The sequence below is a fragment of the Daucus carota genome, chromosome 6 (assembly GCF_001625215.2).
Source record: "Daucus carota subsp. sativus chromosome 6, DH1 v3.0, whole genome shotgun sequence".
Taxonomy (NCBI): domain Eukaryota; kingdom Viridiplantae; phylum Streptophyta; class Magnoliopsida; order Apiales; family Apiaceae; genus Daucus; species Daucus carota.
In genome coordinates, this window is record NC_030386.2 from 30970548 (window position 1) to 30989617 (window position 19070).

The window sequence follows — 19070 nt, forward strand, 5'->3', positions numbered from 1 at the left end:
CTATGTTGATTCAACGTGTTACTGCATGAAATATGGCAATGGTAATTTGCAAGCCTGCAATTTTGTATTACTTTTTATGGGTACAAATAAGTTAATGGTAATTTCAATTTAAAAAATACTAATTTAAAAATACTAATCATATACAATTTATTTTCAATTTGGATGTTTATAAATTATCCCAAAAGAAACAATGTTAGTATAAAATGACTGAAATTAATTTGGTGTCATCCAAAAACACTAAAAAAATTAGTATAAAATTTGCAAGAAATGAAATAGAGTAATTTAAAAAATGTTAGACACATCATCATTTAAAACTGAATTTGATACATGAATAACATACCAGTTTAAAATATATCAAGTTTATATATATAGATACCTTATGTAAATATTGGCCCAGTGAAAATAATATATGAAAATTTAAAAATTTCCCAAACAATTTCAAAATTTAAAATAATGAAGAGGTATATTACGTTTAAAGTCATTAAAAATAAATTTGAAATATAAATTGAAGCCTATCAGGCTCATTAAAAAAAGAGTTAAACAAAATAATAACAATAAATATGTCATTAATTTTTACCACCTATGCTTATTATATTTATTTCTCAAACATTATATCACACAAAAAGACTTGCATGTCGATAAATTAAAAATCACTTTCTAACCCCAAATAGAAATCCAAAAAGTAAAAATAATATATGTATATTAATTTTGTTTATTGTATTAAATTGTAGATATTATAAAATTTTAGAGGTCAAATTAAATTTTAGATATTATAAAATTTTAGAGGTCAAAAAAAGTGAAAATAGAAGGGTAAAAAAAATCAATGGGAATAACTATGAAAAACTTTTGACTCTAAGTATGTTTTCAGATAAAAGAAATAAATTTAACCTCACTTTTTAACTCAGTTTGGTTTTATAAAAAGTAAAAAATAATTGTTGTATAGTGTATTTGTTTTTGCAGAATAAATGAGAAGATTGATGGGAAACTATTTTTATTCCAGAACCATGTTTAAAAAGCAGTCGAAAGTTTCCAAACCAATTCTCAAAGATTGCAGGGAAAGAAAGCTCAGCTATCTTAAAACCTTACACAGCTAGTGAATAATGAATAGTAAAAAAAAGGGCATGGGTGTAAAGCGAGTTCCATGACAAACCAAGTGCAAATTATGAGATAGTTTTGCATAAACAACGATAGACTGAAAGCATTTGGATCCAATACATCTGGAAAACAATTCAACAAAAACTAAGACATAAGACCTTGTCCTGAAACTGGAATAAAACAGAACAACTTAGGGAAACACTCCAATCACAGTGGAGAACAAAAAAAACTTCTTGAAACAAATTGAAAACGTCTAGTAATTGCAGAAAAAGAGCACAGGCCGCAGCACAGGGGTGCATAATCAAGCCGCTTGTAGCATCATGCTGGGGTATCCTCCTACAGGCAGATACATAAATAATTTAAGATATATTACTTAACAGGATGGAGTATTCATATTCAATCATAGAAATGGAGGAATGTACCACTTTGATTTTCTTTGTGGCTGAATGAGATGAACCTGGAGTTTCAAAAAGCTCAATGCCAGGAACAACCTGTTTTGTGAAAAGACTGTATATAAATTATTCTGGTTTAAGTTAAAAGTATATACGAAAATAAAAACACAGACAATATTAAATACATACAGAGTCACCCTCCATAGAAAATGAACTGGTAGCCTGAGTTGGTGATGCCAAAACCATTGCACCTTCGTACATTGCAGAATCACACAAATCTACTACATTGTAGAGATTACTATCTCCGGCCACATTAGCATCTGTTAACTGCAGCAGAACAATGACCTCTTTTCCGATAATGCTACCAAAGATAGCAGATGCAACAGTGACAGAGTTATCCTGTAGCAAGGGAAATAACAATGAGTTCCCATAGCCATTTTGGTTACAGTGGGTGAGGAATATTGTTAATCTTCCCTTACCTGTTTAATCTGAGTTAGGAGATTAGCTACAGTAGTGCCAGCCAAACGCTTAACAACTCGGTCAAGAAGAATTACATTTGTCAGTAACGTGCTGTCGTCAGCCAGAACAAAAATGCGAAACCTTGAATGGAAAAGCAACACACGGTGAGAATTTATTCATAAAATACAAAACATCACAACCAAGGATGACTTACCTTTTCTCACAGTATCCAAAACTGCGGTTACACTCGTGACACTTGAATTTTTTGTCTATTTTTTCAACCTCAGCCTGGCAGGAAACACAGCTATTGAACCACCAGTTATCCTCTTCCTCAACTTTGGTAATGACAAACTTGATCATTACAGTCCTCTAATTTGGTCATGAATGGACAGAACTAATTAAATTTAGGAAAACATGTTCTGCCAGTGAGAATAAAGAATGCAGACATTGACATGGCATCATGATATAGTGTATAGGTTTGGATTAAATTGACAAACCTTGTACCGAAAATTTCCGGGATCTTCAATCATCTGCTTGAAGGACGTCTTCTCAATAACAATCCTTGTGGAAGCATTAGATGTGGAATCAGCATATACTTTTCCTGGTTTATAACCTTCTTCCCGCAATCTGTGTGAAACATAAAGGGAGTTTGTAAATGTGTAACCGAGGATTGCTAATATGTGACATTACTGTAACTAAACAGACAGAATGAAGCGGACAAATGAAGCATTTTTAAACACAACCTTTCACGATATTCAGCAACTGAATCAATTGGGAGGTTAAAGTAAATCTTTGTCGACGGCAAGGCTCCAATTTGATGTTCCTCTAATTTTTGATCAACAGATAAATACCAAAATGTTATTTCCGCACATTTGCACATGACAACAAATGAAAAGTATACCGCATACCCCTAAAAGTTGACAATTTCGCACTCGTGAGCACGCCTATCACAGGTTTCTCAAGATCTGGCTTAAACTTTCACTAACCGAGCTAGCAAAGTCACCCCAAAGCGTTACTTTGAATTTTAAACTGACATTACAGAACAAATTAAAACCTCATTCTTAACGGACAGTAATATACAAATTAAAAAGTAGAAAATCATGCATGAAAACACAACTGCAAGAACTCATTAAAATATGATATCTAACCGGCCATCGTAAATATGAACCGGGTTTGGTCTCTCTCCCCATATCTTGTCGGAACTCGCTTTACCTTGTCGAACTCCTCCACAGCACCAATGACATCTGTAAAAAGGAAGGTTAATTAAATATAAGATCTTATTCACACGTGGTAATAAAAAAACATGGGAGAAATTCAACCATAAGCAAATTCCGGATTCTGATTCTCCGACAAACGGTCACACTCCTCAAGCAAGTCTCCCATGTCCATAAATTCAAACTTATGCTTTGGGATCATAACATCGTCCTCCACTTCCTTAATGGTAGTACTATTAAGAAGTCGAAGGCAAAGCTTTGTTGAGACAGGTTTTAATTTCCCAATAGTATCTCTGACCTGAAAGTTCTCAACAACATAAACCTTCCCTTCAGCGACCTCTTTGCCAATAGCTCGCCAGTTATCGGGGTAAACATATGCATGCACATGAGAATTCTGCATTTTCCAATAATATAGTTAAGATCAAAAATAAAAATATCAGGAACATCATAAAAACTTTCACTTAAGCCATTAGCCTTACATCATCGTCGAGGAGAATCAAATTGTATCCCTTGATGGTTGATGTTTCTGGAGCAAATGTTGGCCAAAAGCGTGTGAGCCTTGCTTTGATTTTCCAGTTAGTGCGTGACTTCTCGAGATTCTGAATGTGATCAAACATCCTTCCCTGCATATTGTCCTGAACTGAAGAAACTATTAACTCACTTTTTCACGCTCAATTGGTTTAATGACTTCGAAGTGTGGAATGAGTATATAGAAAGCTAAAGTACAGCTATTATATAGGCGAGGAAAAGCAAGTAAAAAAGATAGCTAGGTGCATGAAAAAAGGAGGGATAGACGTGCGTTGAGGACGATAGGGAGCAGTTACCGACGGTTGTCACTAAACATTACCCGTAGTTGATGGCAGTTGTGTACATGATATCATGAAGCACGCATAAGCTGGGGAGTTGATAATAACAAACAACATCTATTTTGAATCGACTTGGAAATAACATAGAAAGCATATATGAGGTTGCTCTGTATCAAATCGTTAGAGATTGCCTTAAAAAAAAATTATATCAATTAGCCTGAGAAGATCATTACTCATTATATTCAAAATCTTTTCCTTATTTCGTAAAAAAATAAAATTGCAAGCTACGTTTAAAGTTTTGTATATTTGATAAACTGAAGACCAAAAATTCAAAAATATGAAATAAATAATGACAAAACTCTGTGCAAAAAGGAAACAATTTTTGGAGAAACTTCTAACTTACAACATTTCTGCAATCTCATATCTATCATGATTAAAAATATTTTTCAAACATTATATTACAAAATAATACACGCGTCGAAATGAAGTAAACAATTAGGTAGGTAACAAAAAATGGTTTGACATATATTATAAATAATAACTCACATGTAGAAATTATCTCAGTATCGTAATTTTTTATTGTGTTTTACACTTTGCATTTACGGATTTGTTAAATTGTAGCAACATAAGTAGGTTGCCTGGATATTAAAATGAAGAACTCATTTTTCAAATATTATTAAATTTTAAAATATAAAATACTCAAAATGTATATTAGGCTTAAGCAAATAGAAGTAAATTTGAAATAGTAATTACATGTGACACGATATATTACAAAAAATCACACGGCTCCAAATAAATAAAAAAAATTAGGTCGCAGAATGGTTTTACCATATACACGGCCAGTAACTCTGGTGTGGAAATTATCTCAAAAACTTATTTTTAATATTGTGTGTTCAACTTCGTTGTTACTGATTCTTTAAGTTGTAGCACCATGATCAGATTGCCTATGGAAAAAAGTGAAAAATTCATTTTCCAGACGTTTTTATAATTTAATATAGTGAAGCCGTGTATTACGTTTAAAGCAATACCAATAAATATGTCATCAATTTTTATCCCATATGTTGATTATAATTATTTTATGTGATGACGTCTTATTCTTATATTTATTTCCTCCAAATTAGATATCCCTCAGAATATGTGATGACGTAAAAAAAACCATTTAGATTATAATATTTTCCTTGATTATATATTTAATTTGTATTAAATTGACATATATTATAAATAATAACTCACATGTAGAAATTATCTCAGTATCGTATTTTTTTTATTGTGTTTTACACTTTGCATTTACGGATTTGTAAAATTTAGGTTGCCTAGGATATTAAAGTGAAGAACTCATTTTTCAAATATTATTAAATTTTAAATTATAAAATACTCAAAATTTATATTAGGCTTAAGCAAATAGAAGTAAATTTGAAATAGTAATTATATGTGACACGATATATTACAAAAAATCACACGGCTCCAATAAATAAAAAAAATTAGGTCGCAGAATGGTTTTACCATACACACGGCCAGTAACTCTAGTGTGGAAATTATCTCAAAAACTTATTTTTAATATTGTGTGTTCAACTTCGTTGTTACTGATTCTTAAGTTGTAGCACCATGATTAGATTGCCTATGGAAAAAAGTGAAAAATTCATTTTCCAGACGTTTTTATAATTTAATATAGTGAAGCCGTGTATTACGTTTAAAGCAATACCAATAAATATGTCATCAATTTTTATCCCATATGTTGATTATAATTATTTTATGTGATGACGTCTTATTCTTATATTTATTTCCTCCAATTATTAAATATCTCAGAATATGTGATGACGTAAAATAACTATTTAGATTATAATATTTTCCTTGACTATATATTTAATTTGTATTAAATAGACTATATATACTGACATTGTAATGCTATTAAAGAAAACTCTATTTGGTAGAATGTATGTCAAAAAACTATGAGTTACACATAATCTATCTCTGCTCGTTGCATCTCGAGAATTATAAAGAATAGCTAAATTCATAACATCAACATAAATATTACTAACAGAGTCAATAAAGAGTGCAACACATATTAACCTGCATCTACACTTGGTATGTTTGTAAAAAACCTCCTGAAAAACAACATTTGAGGTAATATCAGTAGTCTTGCCTTCGTCATTAACCACCAGAATATGAAGTCCAGAAGCAGAAGTAACTCTAGAAACTGCAACATATAACTGTCCATGACAAATACTGGTCTTGGTAAGAAAATCCCTACTTTATCAAGTGACTGTCCTTGGCTTTTGTTTATGGTCATAGCAAAACATATCTGAAGAGGAAATTGAGTTCTCTTGAAATCAAATGGCCATGGTGTCTCGGTAGGTATCATCTCAATACGTGGTATTAGATGCTTAGTACCAATGTGTGAACCACACATTATTTCACATTCAATGCTGTTCTTCTTACAACCCGTGACAATCATCCGAGTACCATTGCATAGCCCATTAATTTGGTTCAGATTTCTCATCAGCATCACTGGAGTTCCTATCTTGATTTGAGCTCATGTTTAGGAATACATGGCATGTTCAGAGAGTTCAAATATTCCACGGGAATGATTCATCAAACTCATTTTCCTCCGGGCCTTTATCCTCCAAGGAGTCCTGACTAAAATATGTGTGTACATCCCCTGGCAACTTATCAAGAATGGCAGAATTGATGTCATCTACCACAGCATTGTAGGAGTGAGAATGGCGCGAGAACTAAGGTAGTGCCGAGAAAACATGTTTTCAGAGAAGGACGGATATATAATTTCAATCAAATCTTGAACAGGTGTGTCATGTGAGTGGACAACGTGTTGCTCAGGTAATTTGAATAACACCTCGGAAATGTGTTCTTTATTCGAATTGGATCTACTTTTCCATCGCCAATCTGGAGCTGCCATTCACTAAATTCTTTTATCATCTGGTTATGCTCAGGACTATTCCCAGCATGCAATCGCATGTTCTGAAATAGAAGGAACACCTGGCAGTGATCCCATAGTTTAGATTTATTCAAAGCTGCTGCAATGATTTCTGCTCTCGAAGCTTTTGGAATAACAGGCAAAATCTGACGGAATCCCCACCAAACACTACAGTTATTCCACCAAATGGTTTTTTGGCTCTTTCAGGATCAACGGCAGACATAATGTCCCGTAAAGTACGATCAACACACTCAAAAGCATAGCGGTGTTGCATAGGCGCCTCATCCCAATAATCAAATCGGTGAGTTTGATTAATTCAGCAAGGTCAGTACCATGTTTAATGCCAGCACAGGAGTATTGATCAAGCTTTATAGGTATATGGAAGCGAGAGTGTGCAGTCCTCCCACCTGGGAGCAGTGTCGCTGCAATCCCTGAGAAGCAACAGGGATTACAATTCGACGTTCTGAACGAAGGTAAGCTATCACTGTTGCCAAAGAAAAGTCTTGCCGCATCCACCACTTCCGTGTACAAAGAATAATCACCCTTCTTTGCGAGCACAGAATCAATGACTGAATTATATACACACCTCTGGCCTGAATTTAACTTCTGGTAGTTAGCATCGTGAACCTCCTTCATCTCTCTAACATTGTATGATGTCTCCTCTATGATAAGCCTATTCAAATCAGCATTTCTGTAGTTATCTGTTGGGAAAGGCAGGTCTGGGAAGTCTTTCAAACTCTTCCATATCATTAAACAATTTTTCAATTTCTGCAAGGACAACCAATCAAATCCAGAGGAAGGGGTAAATAAATGATTAGGAACAGAATGTGATATGAAAAAAGAATTCAAAACCTAACCAAAAAAGTGGGGACCAATCTTCATAGATGCAACTCATAATTATAAACTCTTAATTATAATAGGGGGAATTATAGCAAGGTACTAAAATGCCAATAAAAATATTGTTTAATTCTAAAAATATGCTCTGCAAAATTACATGATACTATATATATATTGGTCATTTGTAGCTCTAAAACATAATTGGTATCATGAAGTTGAAATTTTACTATTTATATTATTTTTCATATTAGATTTTGACGCACACACACGTATACAATCCCATTTGAAGGTGGCTATTAAATTAAAAAAAAAAAAAGAAGAAGAAGAGTTGATCAGGTAACCTACAGCAAAAGAGGAACTAAACTGATAAAGAAATCTGAGTTTAGAAGTCTGGCTCTGGGGTTGTTTTTTTGGGGCTTTTAATGTATTTAATAGTGTTCTGGTAAATGTTTGTTGGTCAAATGTCATTAGTCATACTCAGAATGAGCAAAACCACATAAATATTTAATATATCTCAAAACAGGTTATCAAAAAAATAGACCTGAAATCACACCATATAGTATGCAGTTTCTGAATCAAGGCAAGCACTATAATTATAAAAGAAAACACAGGCCTATCTAACATAACAGGTAGGAACAATAACAACAATGCAGTAACCAAATTGAAATAATTAGTCTCTAGTAACTGTGAGGAGCTTAAATAAGAAGAATAACAATTAGAATATCACAACAACTATGTGGCTGCGCATACCTAGCAGTTAAAAAGAAAGAATGAACAACTCAAACAACACCACATATATTATCAAAAAATTAAATCTACAAATGAATTAAACCATGGCATTAAAAACAATACAGACAGCTGAGTAAAGAACCGGTGAAAAAATAAAAAAGCCTGAAATGTAACTGTATTGTGTTAAGACTCTAGATGAAGGTGGATGTTAAATTCAAACGAAATGAGTGTCTATATGGCTGGTATTTTCAGAAGTAACATGAAAGCAGCAACATGTGCATTGAAAAGACACAAATGAGTGGTCTGCTCCAAGGTGTGTGGTGCTAAAATTATTCATACCAACTATGACATTTGAACAACTATTTATAGCTGAGTAAAAACTAAAATACCTGCTAGAGTGTAATTATGTATGTCAACTTCGGGGTAGTTCAAGATCATTGATACCAGTTGTGCTCCTTTGCTTCCTCAGAATATCTTCCGACATACATTTCCAGTGTCGAGTCCATAATAAAAGTGGATCAGCAACAGTATTATGTGCCAAAATATTCACAAACATTTCACGTAATTGATGAGGGAAGGCTGAGTGAGAGTTTTCGGACAATGCCTCATGCCACTGGTTGTCGTCTTGTAAAAGACCCATAGCACCACATGCCTCCTTAAAAGTGTCATACACAACACCATCGACCGTCCGTATGTCCTCAAATCCTAAACAGCCCTTTTTCCGCATCAGCAACATTCTGAGATAGAGCAAATCACCGGCTGTAGCATGAACCTCCGACAGCCTCCCAACTACATCACCCCTCTGTCTATACTTCCACTTGCACTCTTTGGGAAGCCATGTAAAATAACTCGGAAATTCATTATACGTGTAGTTTTTAGCATCCGGCAGTAGTTTGTTTGCTAAGAACCAAGCTTCCAGTTTGGATCTTTTAGAATCAGCACGATGACAACAAACATTCTGCAAAGATTCTCCTGTTTTGAAGCTAACATACTTGCTATCTGGCAAATGGATGGGTAATCGGTCAACAGATGGCCATCGAGAATGAATGCCAAAGCCTAAAATTCTCCAAGCTGCTTCAGAAGCTGAAACGTAACGCCCATCAAGATAATGCCTAACCTCATCAAAAATCTTTCCTTTTCGTTCTTGACAATCAACTGCACTTGATTTATCATTTTTCGCTTTAGAAGCATGGTAGCAGTATCATGTCCTTTGAGACAATATTTGAACAGGTACTTCAAGGAGCGGGAATTATTGCATATCTCTAAGTTTATATGGCATTGGAAACAAAGCAGTAGTTCCCTATTATACGGGACAACAAACCTATTGTTGAGAAGCACACCCTTCCTCTTAACTGTCTTGCCTGTGTCTCGACGCCGATAATTAGGAAACCCACATTCATCGAAACATGTTACTCCATTAAACCTGTGTAGCAAATTTAGATAAAGGTGAGGCAATCATACAGGTATACGTTTTAAAAAGATAACTAAAGTCACTATGACTGCATGTGCATTTTCATCGTTTGTACCTTTTTGGGAAGTGACGTCCACATTTATCATTAACCATGCATGGGGAGTAAGAAGTGTCTTTCCACACGGACCATGAATCATATAATTTTTCACTGCCTGATAACAAATAGGATCTGACTCTTCATCTGGAATTTTGCACTCACTAATTTGTCAATCTGTCAGCCGTCTTAGGCTTGTCTTTGTCGTCTAGCCATACCAACATATGAGCATGTGGCAACCCACGCTTCTGGAATTCAATTACATGGGATTTTCGCAGGTGAGTCATGTTATTTACATCAGATGGGAGGAAAGGAGAGCGACCTGAGATGAGAAGAAAAATGTTAGATATAAGGAACTGGTATTGTATGATATATTCATGCTACCTTACAGTCATTGATGCAGCAGATTTATAAATTTCATGCTGCCCTCTAAAGTAACAAACGCATAACTTGATACCAAAATTATTTCTCCCTAATGCGATTATTTGCACACCAGATACTAAACGTGGTTTAAAATCCCCAAATGGTATTATTATTTAATAATGCACGTACAATACACATGTTTTATTTATATAAATGGATGTTTCCAGTGTGTTGTAATCATATGTGTATATGTAATTATATTGCCTGCAGGAGTGAAAGGTTTTTGTTTTTATCATATATATTCACATTGTGAGCAGTGTAACGTTGTAATGTGTGATTATGGAATTTAGGACATTACTTATTATAAATTACTGATATTTGGATTATTGTCATTTTTTGTAGGGCTTTATGCCAACTGGGGAGATCTTTGGAACCTGAGGTGTGAGAAAAGACATGGCGTTAAGCAGGAGTCCATTGCTCCGCAAAGTGATATATCTAGCTCAAGGAACTCAAATATGATATTTTCCTCCAGGTTATGTAGTTCCATAACTTCTTTTCATCTTGCTTCACCTGTGTTTTTGTTATATTATATACATTTTTTGGGCGCATTGTTTTTTCTATCTTGTGCTTATATGATTTTGAGGAAACCTATTGGTACCAAAATATTATATAACTATAAGGAACCATGAACTTACTCTGTATTTTAAGAGTTACTTTCATAACCAAAACTTTAAGTACAGTGTTGTCCAGTACCATACAATTTTCGATTTTTGGTCATGTTCCGACTCTTCCCTAGCTATGAATCATGACAACTAATCGTTTAAAGTTCTTGATTAATTATCCTTCATAAATTGTACTAACATAGAGCATGAGAGAAACCTGGATTGTAATTCACTATCCTCAAAAATCAAGTCTATGGGGATCTTTTTTATCTATCCTGGTGGAAAAAGAACGAACATCTTATATATTCAGACAGGAGAAAAGAGCTCTAAAAACTACACACTAGGATAGGTGAATGTTTAGATTCTGCATCATCAGGCAAAAACCAATTCGTTCTCAACAAGACGTTTTAATCCCATGCTAAAGCTAATCCCCTTTAAACTGATCTGATTTCGCAAGACGAATCTCTTCCTTTGATGCCATTTTAACTGAAGCTAACCTAAATTTTGAATCACACACACATTCATAAAAAAAAAATAATGTTGTTAATAAGTTGTTTATTCCAATGCTAAGCTAATGTTCTTATTTTGTTTCCGATAATCTGTAGACCTCTTTTTGCTCCAACTAAAATTTATAGCATAACAATGTCACCACTCTCATCTTTTCAAGTTCTTGGTTTTACTGGCCATTGTTTTTACAGCAAAAAGTGCAAATTTGAAAGTGAATGAAGAGGCTTCCAATGTTATTGCATCCCGCTAAAGCTATGGAGCTAACCATGATTTCAATTCATGTGAAGTCAATGAATTCTTACATCATCCAATAGATTGGGAGCATATAAACCTCATAGCACTTGTTTTTCATATATAAGAATGAAGTTCTTGATATTTACCGTAAAATGACCATGCAAGCTCAACCTTTTATAACAATATCTTCAAGCTCTCCAGATCCCTAGCCTATATCTGTCAGGAGAACACACATAAAAAAATTATAACATCTAAGATCGCTTGCCTAATGAATGAAATAACTTGGCCGATTTATTCTTGCGAACCATCTGCATGTGCAATCTGTTATGTCCACAATACTTGATACTCTTAATGACTTCACATGGCATCAAAAAACAAAGAACCATTTGCTTGTGAGGACCTTTCTAACAAACACGTTACTGACCTTTGAATTATTCTAACCATAAATAACGAAATCATACTGGCAAATTATAACAAAACAAATAAAGTGATTCCAAATAGAATTAGAAAAGAAAATGCTTCCATTCAAATGCCTTAGAATCAAAAAAAAATATTCAAAAAAAGATTGTTCAACAAAATTTCCTTTCTGTATCACACCAACAAATATTTCATTTGACGCCACAAAAACGGTTCTAACCTTCTCAAATTTCTTGGTAATGAATCAAAACAGAAATCTGTGGTGGTGATGTATTGTATAGATTGATCTCCACCTACAAAATAACCTAAGCGATAGATGACCTATTTATCAATCACACACGTTCAATACAACGATCATGCAATCATTAATCGTACCTGCAGTGTCCGTACCAAAAAAAACAATCCGTTGAATATTAACTGCCTTATACGTGCAGTTCAATGATTCAGTAACCCAGGAGCCAAATGGATGTAAACCGGTTCAAACCCGTCTAGCAAAGGAACTGCGTTGAAAAACCATGCTTTAGTTGGACGCCGCAGTTTGAAATGTCTCGAGATCGACGAAGTTCGTAGATATGAGCCATAAGGTATGAAGCTTGGAACTATTTGAGAACTATTATGAAGATCGTAGATCATGAGCCCATAAGGTTGAAGATTGTTTTGACAGACTTTAATTCCCTTACATTATAGTATATCAGAATTCGGGAAATGTACGAAACCAGGCACATGACCTAAACACACTCATTGCTTAAAAAAAGGAACTCCCACCACAAAACAAAAAATGGTTGCTCTTGTATCGCAGTAGAACAACAATTGCATCATAGAAAGGAGGGCACATCATAGTTAGTAGACTTTTTAAACTGCGTCTTTAAAACAGAAGATCTCTAAAAATTAAATCTTGTCAGCACAGTAAAGACAATATTACATGCCTTTTATATAAACTTTGTTGTTATGTTGAGTTCAATTACTTCTAAAATCACGGAAAACATGTAAGTTCCTCACCAAACTATGTTATATTGACATTTGGACCACGTCTTTTTTGGAGTTTCCTGGTTTAGATTATGAATTGTAAGATTTCACGGGCAACCTTACATTCGAAAAGATTAGATTTATACAAATATTAAAAATCTTGGTTGTAGAGGTGTCGCGTCACCTATCATGTCCATTGTAGCTTGGCCTGGTCGTTGCTGGATCAATCTATGTGATCCTCGGATACAAAATGCCGCTTCCACTGACCATCCATTGAGGAGGCGGTGACCACACAAAACAAATACTTCAATGTGGACGATATGGACATTGCACGTGATAAAAAGCAGCAATATGTTCACACAAAATTCCCTCTCATTTTCACTCCTAAGTCCCCGGAAAGTTTCATTTCCCGTTATGGTGACAAAAGTTTCCATTAGTATAAGAGAGATTTAGGCTAATTTAGTATGAAGGATTAGCTCTACCACTATGATCTCCAATTTCAGTTACCTCGTCAATAATCTTGTATATGTTGATCCATCAGGATGGTATCTGAAACAATCCATTATATATCAGGGCAATCCTGCCATCTTAAAACCAAATCATTATAAGGTGACAGAGAAAACGAAACGGGGTGGCAGAGCACTTGAGCTCAGCACCGCACTTGATCTTATAAGCAGCTCATCGCATATGAATGCAATACATTACTCCTACTTTTCTCAATTAATTCTCACTCACCGGTTCAAACTCCTGTGCTTCAAATGCCGTGGCTGGTGACAGGGTGATACCACCTTCACTGGAGGGATCGTGTTTCTTTCTTTCCAACATGACTTGACCACAGAGACATGAATATGTGGCTCGATCATACACAGAGGCAAAAAATGGTAAAACTAATTAAACAAAATCACAGAGAATATAAATCAACACACCTTGAATGCATTCATCATCTACTTATCAGTAACCATACCCAACAAACAGGAGCTATATATGGGTACAGATTACCACTTGCGACGGGGGAGGAAACGTGGTTGAGAGGGGGGCTTGTCGTCGTTGGCTGCAGAAACGAACACAACCCATTAACTTGATCCAGTGCAGCCTGTCTTCCCCGGTACTGATCTTTCTATCCTGAAGATCGAAGTGTTTTTGGAATAATAAATGGGGTGGAGAGGATGATTTACACCCGGTGAGTGTAGGAGATGGAGCACGGAGCAATTAGGACAAACACGCTGTGTTCATTCATTAGCAGGGGACATGGCACGAGGAGATTGAAGACATGCGAACCCTGGGGAAGAGAAATTCGAATAGTGTGATAAGGAATCAGGTTTATAAACTATGCTGCTTTGAAACACCACATGCCTGCGAATGATTGCTGATTCTAAGCTTGAAGATGGTTTTGCAAGATCTGGAATTCAAAAATTTTGAATTAGGCCTGAGAGTAGGTATAACGGAAGCAGATCACTATATCCGGTGAGAAAAAAACTGAATGGGCAGAGCAGATGGGTTTTAACGTGTATTTACGGCGGTGGGGTCGTGGAGCGAGGCAAAAAATATTGGCGTAAACTTTGGAGTATTTTTGGGCCTTACAGCATGCCATTAAGAATACTAGGAATTATGCCCGCGCTTCGCGGGAGCTCCTTTTAAAATACTTAATAATTCATACAATTGCGTTTGTATTATGGATTTATTTGTAAAACTGAAAGGCATATGGGAAATTTATACTAATACGAAAAATAATCACTCAACAAATGACGACCATCTATAACAACATCAGTTAGAGTCCCATGGGTTAAGACGGGACGGAGTATAGCACACTTACTATTTGCCTGATACTCAATTGCTTTTTGACAAAAATTCTTCTTACGTGAACACAGCAGGGCAATACATATCAACTAGCCTCTCTGATAATTTTCTTGACAAACACAAAGGAGTGGGGCTCCAGTTTCTTAACAGCTTATGAACAAACACTATTCTTAAACGTCTTTACTCATTTTTTCTTGTAACAGCTTCTCAATCAATCTGCTGATCTTGAACTGTGGCAATGGTCTGAGCACTTTCTTCTTCCCCGCTGATCCAAACTATTTCGTAGCTGGTGAAAATTTTGCGTCTCCCAGAAAAACTATTTCAAGTGCTTGAAAATGATTCTCCATTCTTACTATCACATATGCTCCACTTTTAAGATACCATATGTGACATGATTATACCCCAGAAAGAAAAATGAATAAAATCTAAGTGAAATTCAACTCAACATTGTCAAATCATCTTGCTTTATAACAATCCTTCGACATATATCTCAAATAAAACAAATGCAATCTGCCTTTTTGAAAAATTATAAACAGACATTAGTTAATGAAATAATAAAGCAAAATGACGGTCAATCTGATAAAAACGAAAACTTATGGAAATCAAACCCTAACTGGATGGAATAGCATTCATTTTTAACAGAAAGAAAATTCCTCGGATGAAACCCAAAAACAAATATCTGAGATCAAGGAATGATCGGCACAATCTGCCTCACAGCAAACCCACTGTTTATTAGCTCCCATGTCGTAACTTAGCATCTAGTTCTTCAGATCAAATGATACAAAAACTCATGAAGCCATCATTGATCAACCTACATATAGAATATAATATGGGAAAAATAACACAAATTGATCCATCACATTAACATATAGGATTTGTTTCATAATATCAAAAACAACAAAACTTGGTATATTTTACCAGTGTCTGAACGTTGTCCACGTCGGGGCATTCAAGGTTCACATAAATCTTTGGTGGACGAAAAAGATAACGATTAGTTATCTTAATAGTCCCTGTAGAAGATATAGATGATTTAGCCCAAAAGGGTAAAGACTTTAACGCTTAATTTTTGCAACTAGCGTACTTCTCTTACTCTAAACTCAGAAAGACCATTCTGTTGCTTCGCATTATGAAATCTTGGGATGATTTGCCAAATTGATCGTACAACGATTAACCGTCAGGGTTGAAGGGCCTCCCGATATATGCACTTTGTGTCTAAACACTGATTTCTATTTATAAAGATTTGTTACAAGAAGAGTTATACAGTTATGCCACTTCTATACATGTAAAATAGGCAAAATTATACCTTCCATCATATATTGTGAATTTTATTAATTTCTATGGACCATGGTTGTCTGGGATTCCTGATTTGGTCCTCAATCTTCCACCATTCCCATTACATCTATTACACACATGTACACTAGATTAATGATACAGAATGAAAATGATTAAAAGATTTTTGGTAGCGCATACCGACCTATGGGAGAATTCATTAGCCTATTGGATTTCCTTCAAAACATGTTCCTGCACAGTCTTCCAGTGGAATAATTTCAAAACCTGTGCATTTGAATTGTACAATCCTCTTCCGACATAAACATTGTTCGGGTCGCCTCTAATGTAAATGCATTTGCCGTGGTGGGTGAAGCACCGGTCGGAAATGCCGAACATTGCAAGGTACAGGTTATGACACTGAAAACTTCCTAACCATGCACCAACTCCTTCATGATTTGCTTAAATTCTGGAATGAATCATATTTCAGGGGTGGGTGTCAGCCTGCCACGTGATGTTCTGGATTTTACAGCAAAAAATCCAAACTTAGATTGTTTTCATGTCCGGACCACCGAGAAATTATCTTGTTATTACCGCTGGATCACAGGAGCAAGTTTCCATTGGACTATGACACCATTTGGTATTGTCGAAGGCCACTATCTTGTAACATCGGACCCTTTACGTTCCATGCATCTGCTTCCTCCCCAAACCCGCGAATGATCGTGTGCATCCATGAACCCACCTGTATGACGGTTTTGGCTGACCTACTTCTTCTCTTACTGTCAGTCAAGATGCGACTACGTGTACACCCCTTATTTATTTATATTTAAGCCTAGAATGAAAGGAGAAAGATAAGTGCATGATGATAGTCTATGCCTAAAAAACGAGAAGATTTGGTACAATGAAGGCTCTGTCGTTACTAATACTGAGTTGGCAAATCTATCTGCTAGTGTAATTAGTCAAACATAATTTTATATAAAATCCTATGTTGGATTCAAACGTGTTACTCTGCATGAAATAGGCAATGGTAATTTGCAAACGCCTTGCAATTTTGTATTACTTTTATGGTACAATAATTAGTAAAATTTCACATTTAAAAAATACTAATTTAAAAACTACTAATCATATTACAATTTATTCATTTGGATGTTTATACAATTTATCCACCAAAGAAAACAACTGTTAGTCTAAAATTGACTGAAAATTAATTTGGTGTTCATCCAAAACACTAACAAAATTATAGTATAAATTATGCAGAAACTGATATAGACGTAATTAAAAAATGTAACACATCACATTTACAACTGATTTGATACATGGAATAACATACCAGTTTAAAATATATCAAGTTTATATATATGATACCTTATGTAAATATTGGCCCCGTGAACATAATATATGAACATTAAAATCCCAAAAACATATTTCAAAATTTTTAAAATAATGAACGAGGTTATATTACGTTTTTAAACGTCATTACAATAAATTGAAACTATAAATTGAAGGCCTATCAGGTCGCATAAAAAAGAGTGTTAAACAAAATAATACACAATAAATATGTCATTACTTTTTACCACTATGTTATTATATTTATTTCTAAAATTATATCACCAACAAAGATTGCATGTCGATAATATAAAATCACTTTTAACCCCAATAAACTCCAAAAAAAGTAAAAAATAATATATGTATATAATTTTGTTTATTTTATTAATTGTAGCTACTTATAAAACTTTTCAGAGGTCAAATTAAATTTTAGCTATTATAAATTTTAGAGCAAAAAAAGTGAAGAAAAATAAGAAGGGTTAAAAAAACATCAAATGGGAATAACTATGAAACTTTTGATCCTAACGTATGTTTCAGCTAAAAGAAATCCAAGTAACTCATTTTAACTCAGTTTGCGTTTTTAAAAAGTAAAAACTAATAATTGTTGTATAGTGTATTGTTTTTGCAGATAATGAGAGAAGATTGATGGGAACACTATTTTTTTCCAGACCCAGTTTTAAAAAGCAGTGAAAGTTTCCAAACCAATTCTCAAAGATTGCAGGGAAAGAAAGCCTCAGCTACTTACAAACCTTACCCGCTAGCTGAATACTGAATAGTAAAAAAAGGGCATGGTTGATGTTAAAGCGGTTCCATGACAACCAAGTGCAAATTATGAGATAGTTTTGCATATAAACACACGATAGAACTGAAAGCTTTGGATCCAATACACTTCTGGAAAACAATTCACACAACAACTAAGAATAAGACCTTGTCCTGAAACTGGAGAATTCAAACAGAACAACTTAGGAAACACTCCATCACAGTGGAGAACAAAAAAAACTTCTTGAAACCAAATGAAAAACGTCTAGGTAATTGCAGAAAAAAAAGGCACAGGCCCGCAGCACAGGGGTGCATAATCAAGCCGCTTGTAGCAATCATGGTGGGTCATCCTCTAAGGAATTACATAATAATTTAGATATTATACTTAAAGGATGGAGCTAGTATCATATTCAATAAGAAACTGGCGGACTGTACCACTTTGATTTTCTTTGTGGCGAATGACTGAACCTGGAGTTTCAAAAAGCCTTCAATGCACAGGAACAACCTGTTTTTGTGAAAAGACTGTATATAAATTTATTCTGTTTAAGTTAAAGGTATATACGAAATCAAACACAGACAATATTAATACATACAGAGTTTCACCCTCCATAGAAAATGAACTGGTAGCCTGAGTTGGTTGATTGCCAAAAACCATTGCCACCTTTTTCGTACATTCAGACATCACACAAATCTACTACATTGTTAGAGACTTACTATCTCCGGCCACATTAGCATCTGTTAATCGCGAGCAGAACAATGACTCTTTCCGAATCGCTACCACAGCTAGCAAAGATGCACACAGTG

General features: G+C 34.7%; 3 protein-coding genes across 3 annotated transcripts; all 3 read right to left on the reverse strand.

The window, feature by feature from the left end:
* Positions 1-1150: 1150 nt before the first annotated feature.
* LOC135147143 (uncharacterized) lies at positions 1151-3075 on the reverse strand. Its single transcript, XM_064079950.1, has 8 exons — positions 2855-3075; positions 2690-2771; positions 2444-2573; positions 2161-2315; positions 1967-2087; positions 1677-1886; positions 1518-1586; positions 1151-1431 (listed from the first exon to the last, which is right to left on the reverse strand). Exons 3-8 carry the CDS (start codon positions 2474-2476, stop codon positions 1414-1416), a joined length of 606 nt encoding a protein of 201 aa, XP_063936020.1. The 5' UTR covers positions 2477-2573; positions 2690-2771; positions 2855-3075; the 3' UTR covers positions 1151-1413.
* A 14-nt stretch (positions 3076-3089) lies between these two features.
* Positions 3090-3995, reverse strand: LOC135147268 (uncharacterized). Its single transcript, XM_064080177.1, has 3 exons — positions 3640-3995; positions 3266-3554; positions 3090-3190 (listed from the first exon to the last, which is right to left on the reverse strand). Exons 1-3 carry the CDS (start codon positions 3787-3789, stop codon positions 3090-3092), a joined length of 540 nt encoding a protein of 179 aa, XP_063936247.1. The 5' UTR covers positions 3790-3995.
* Positions 3996-6753: 2758 nt separating this feature from the next.
* LOC135147269 (uncharacterized) lies at positions 6754-7648 on the reverse strand. The gene is made up of 2 exons (XM_064080178.1): positions 7139-7648; positions 6754-7044 (listed from the first exon to the last, which is right to left on the reverse strand). The coding sequence occupies exons 1-2, from the start codon at positions 7646-7648 to the stop codon at positions 6754-6756; spliced, it is 801 nt and encodes a 266-aa protein (XP_063936248.1).
* Positions 7649-19070: the final 11422 nt, after the last annotated feature.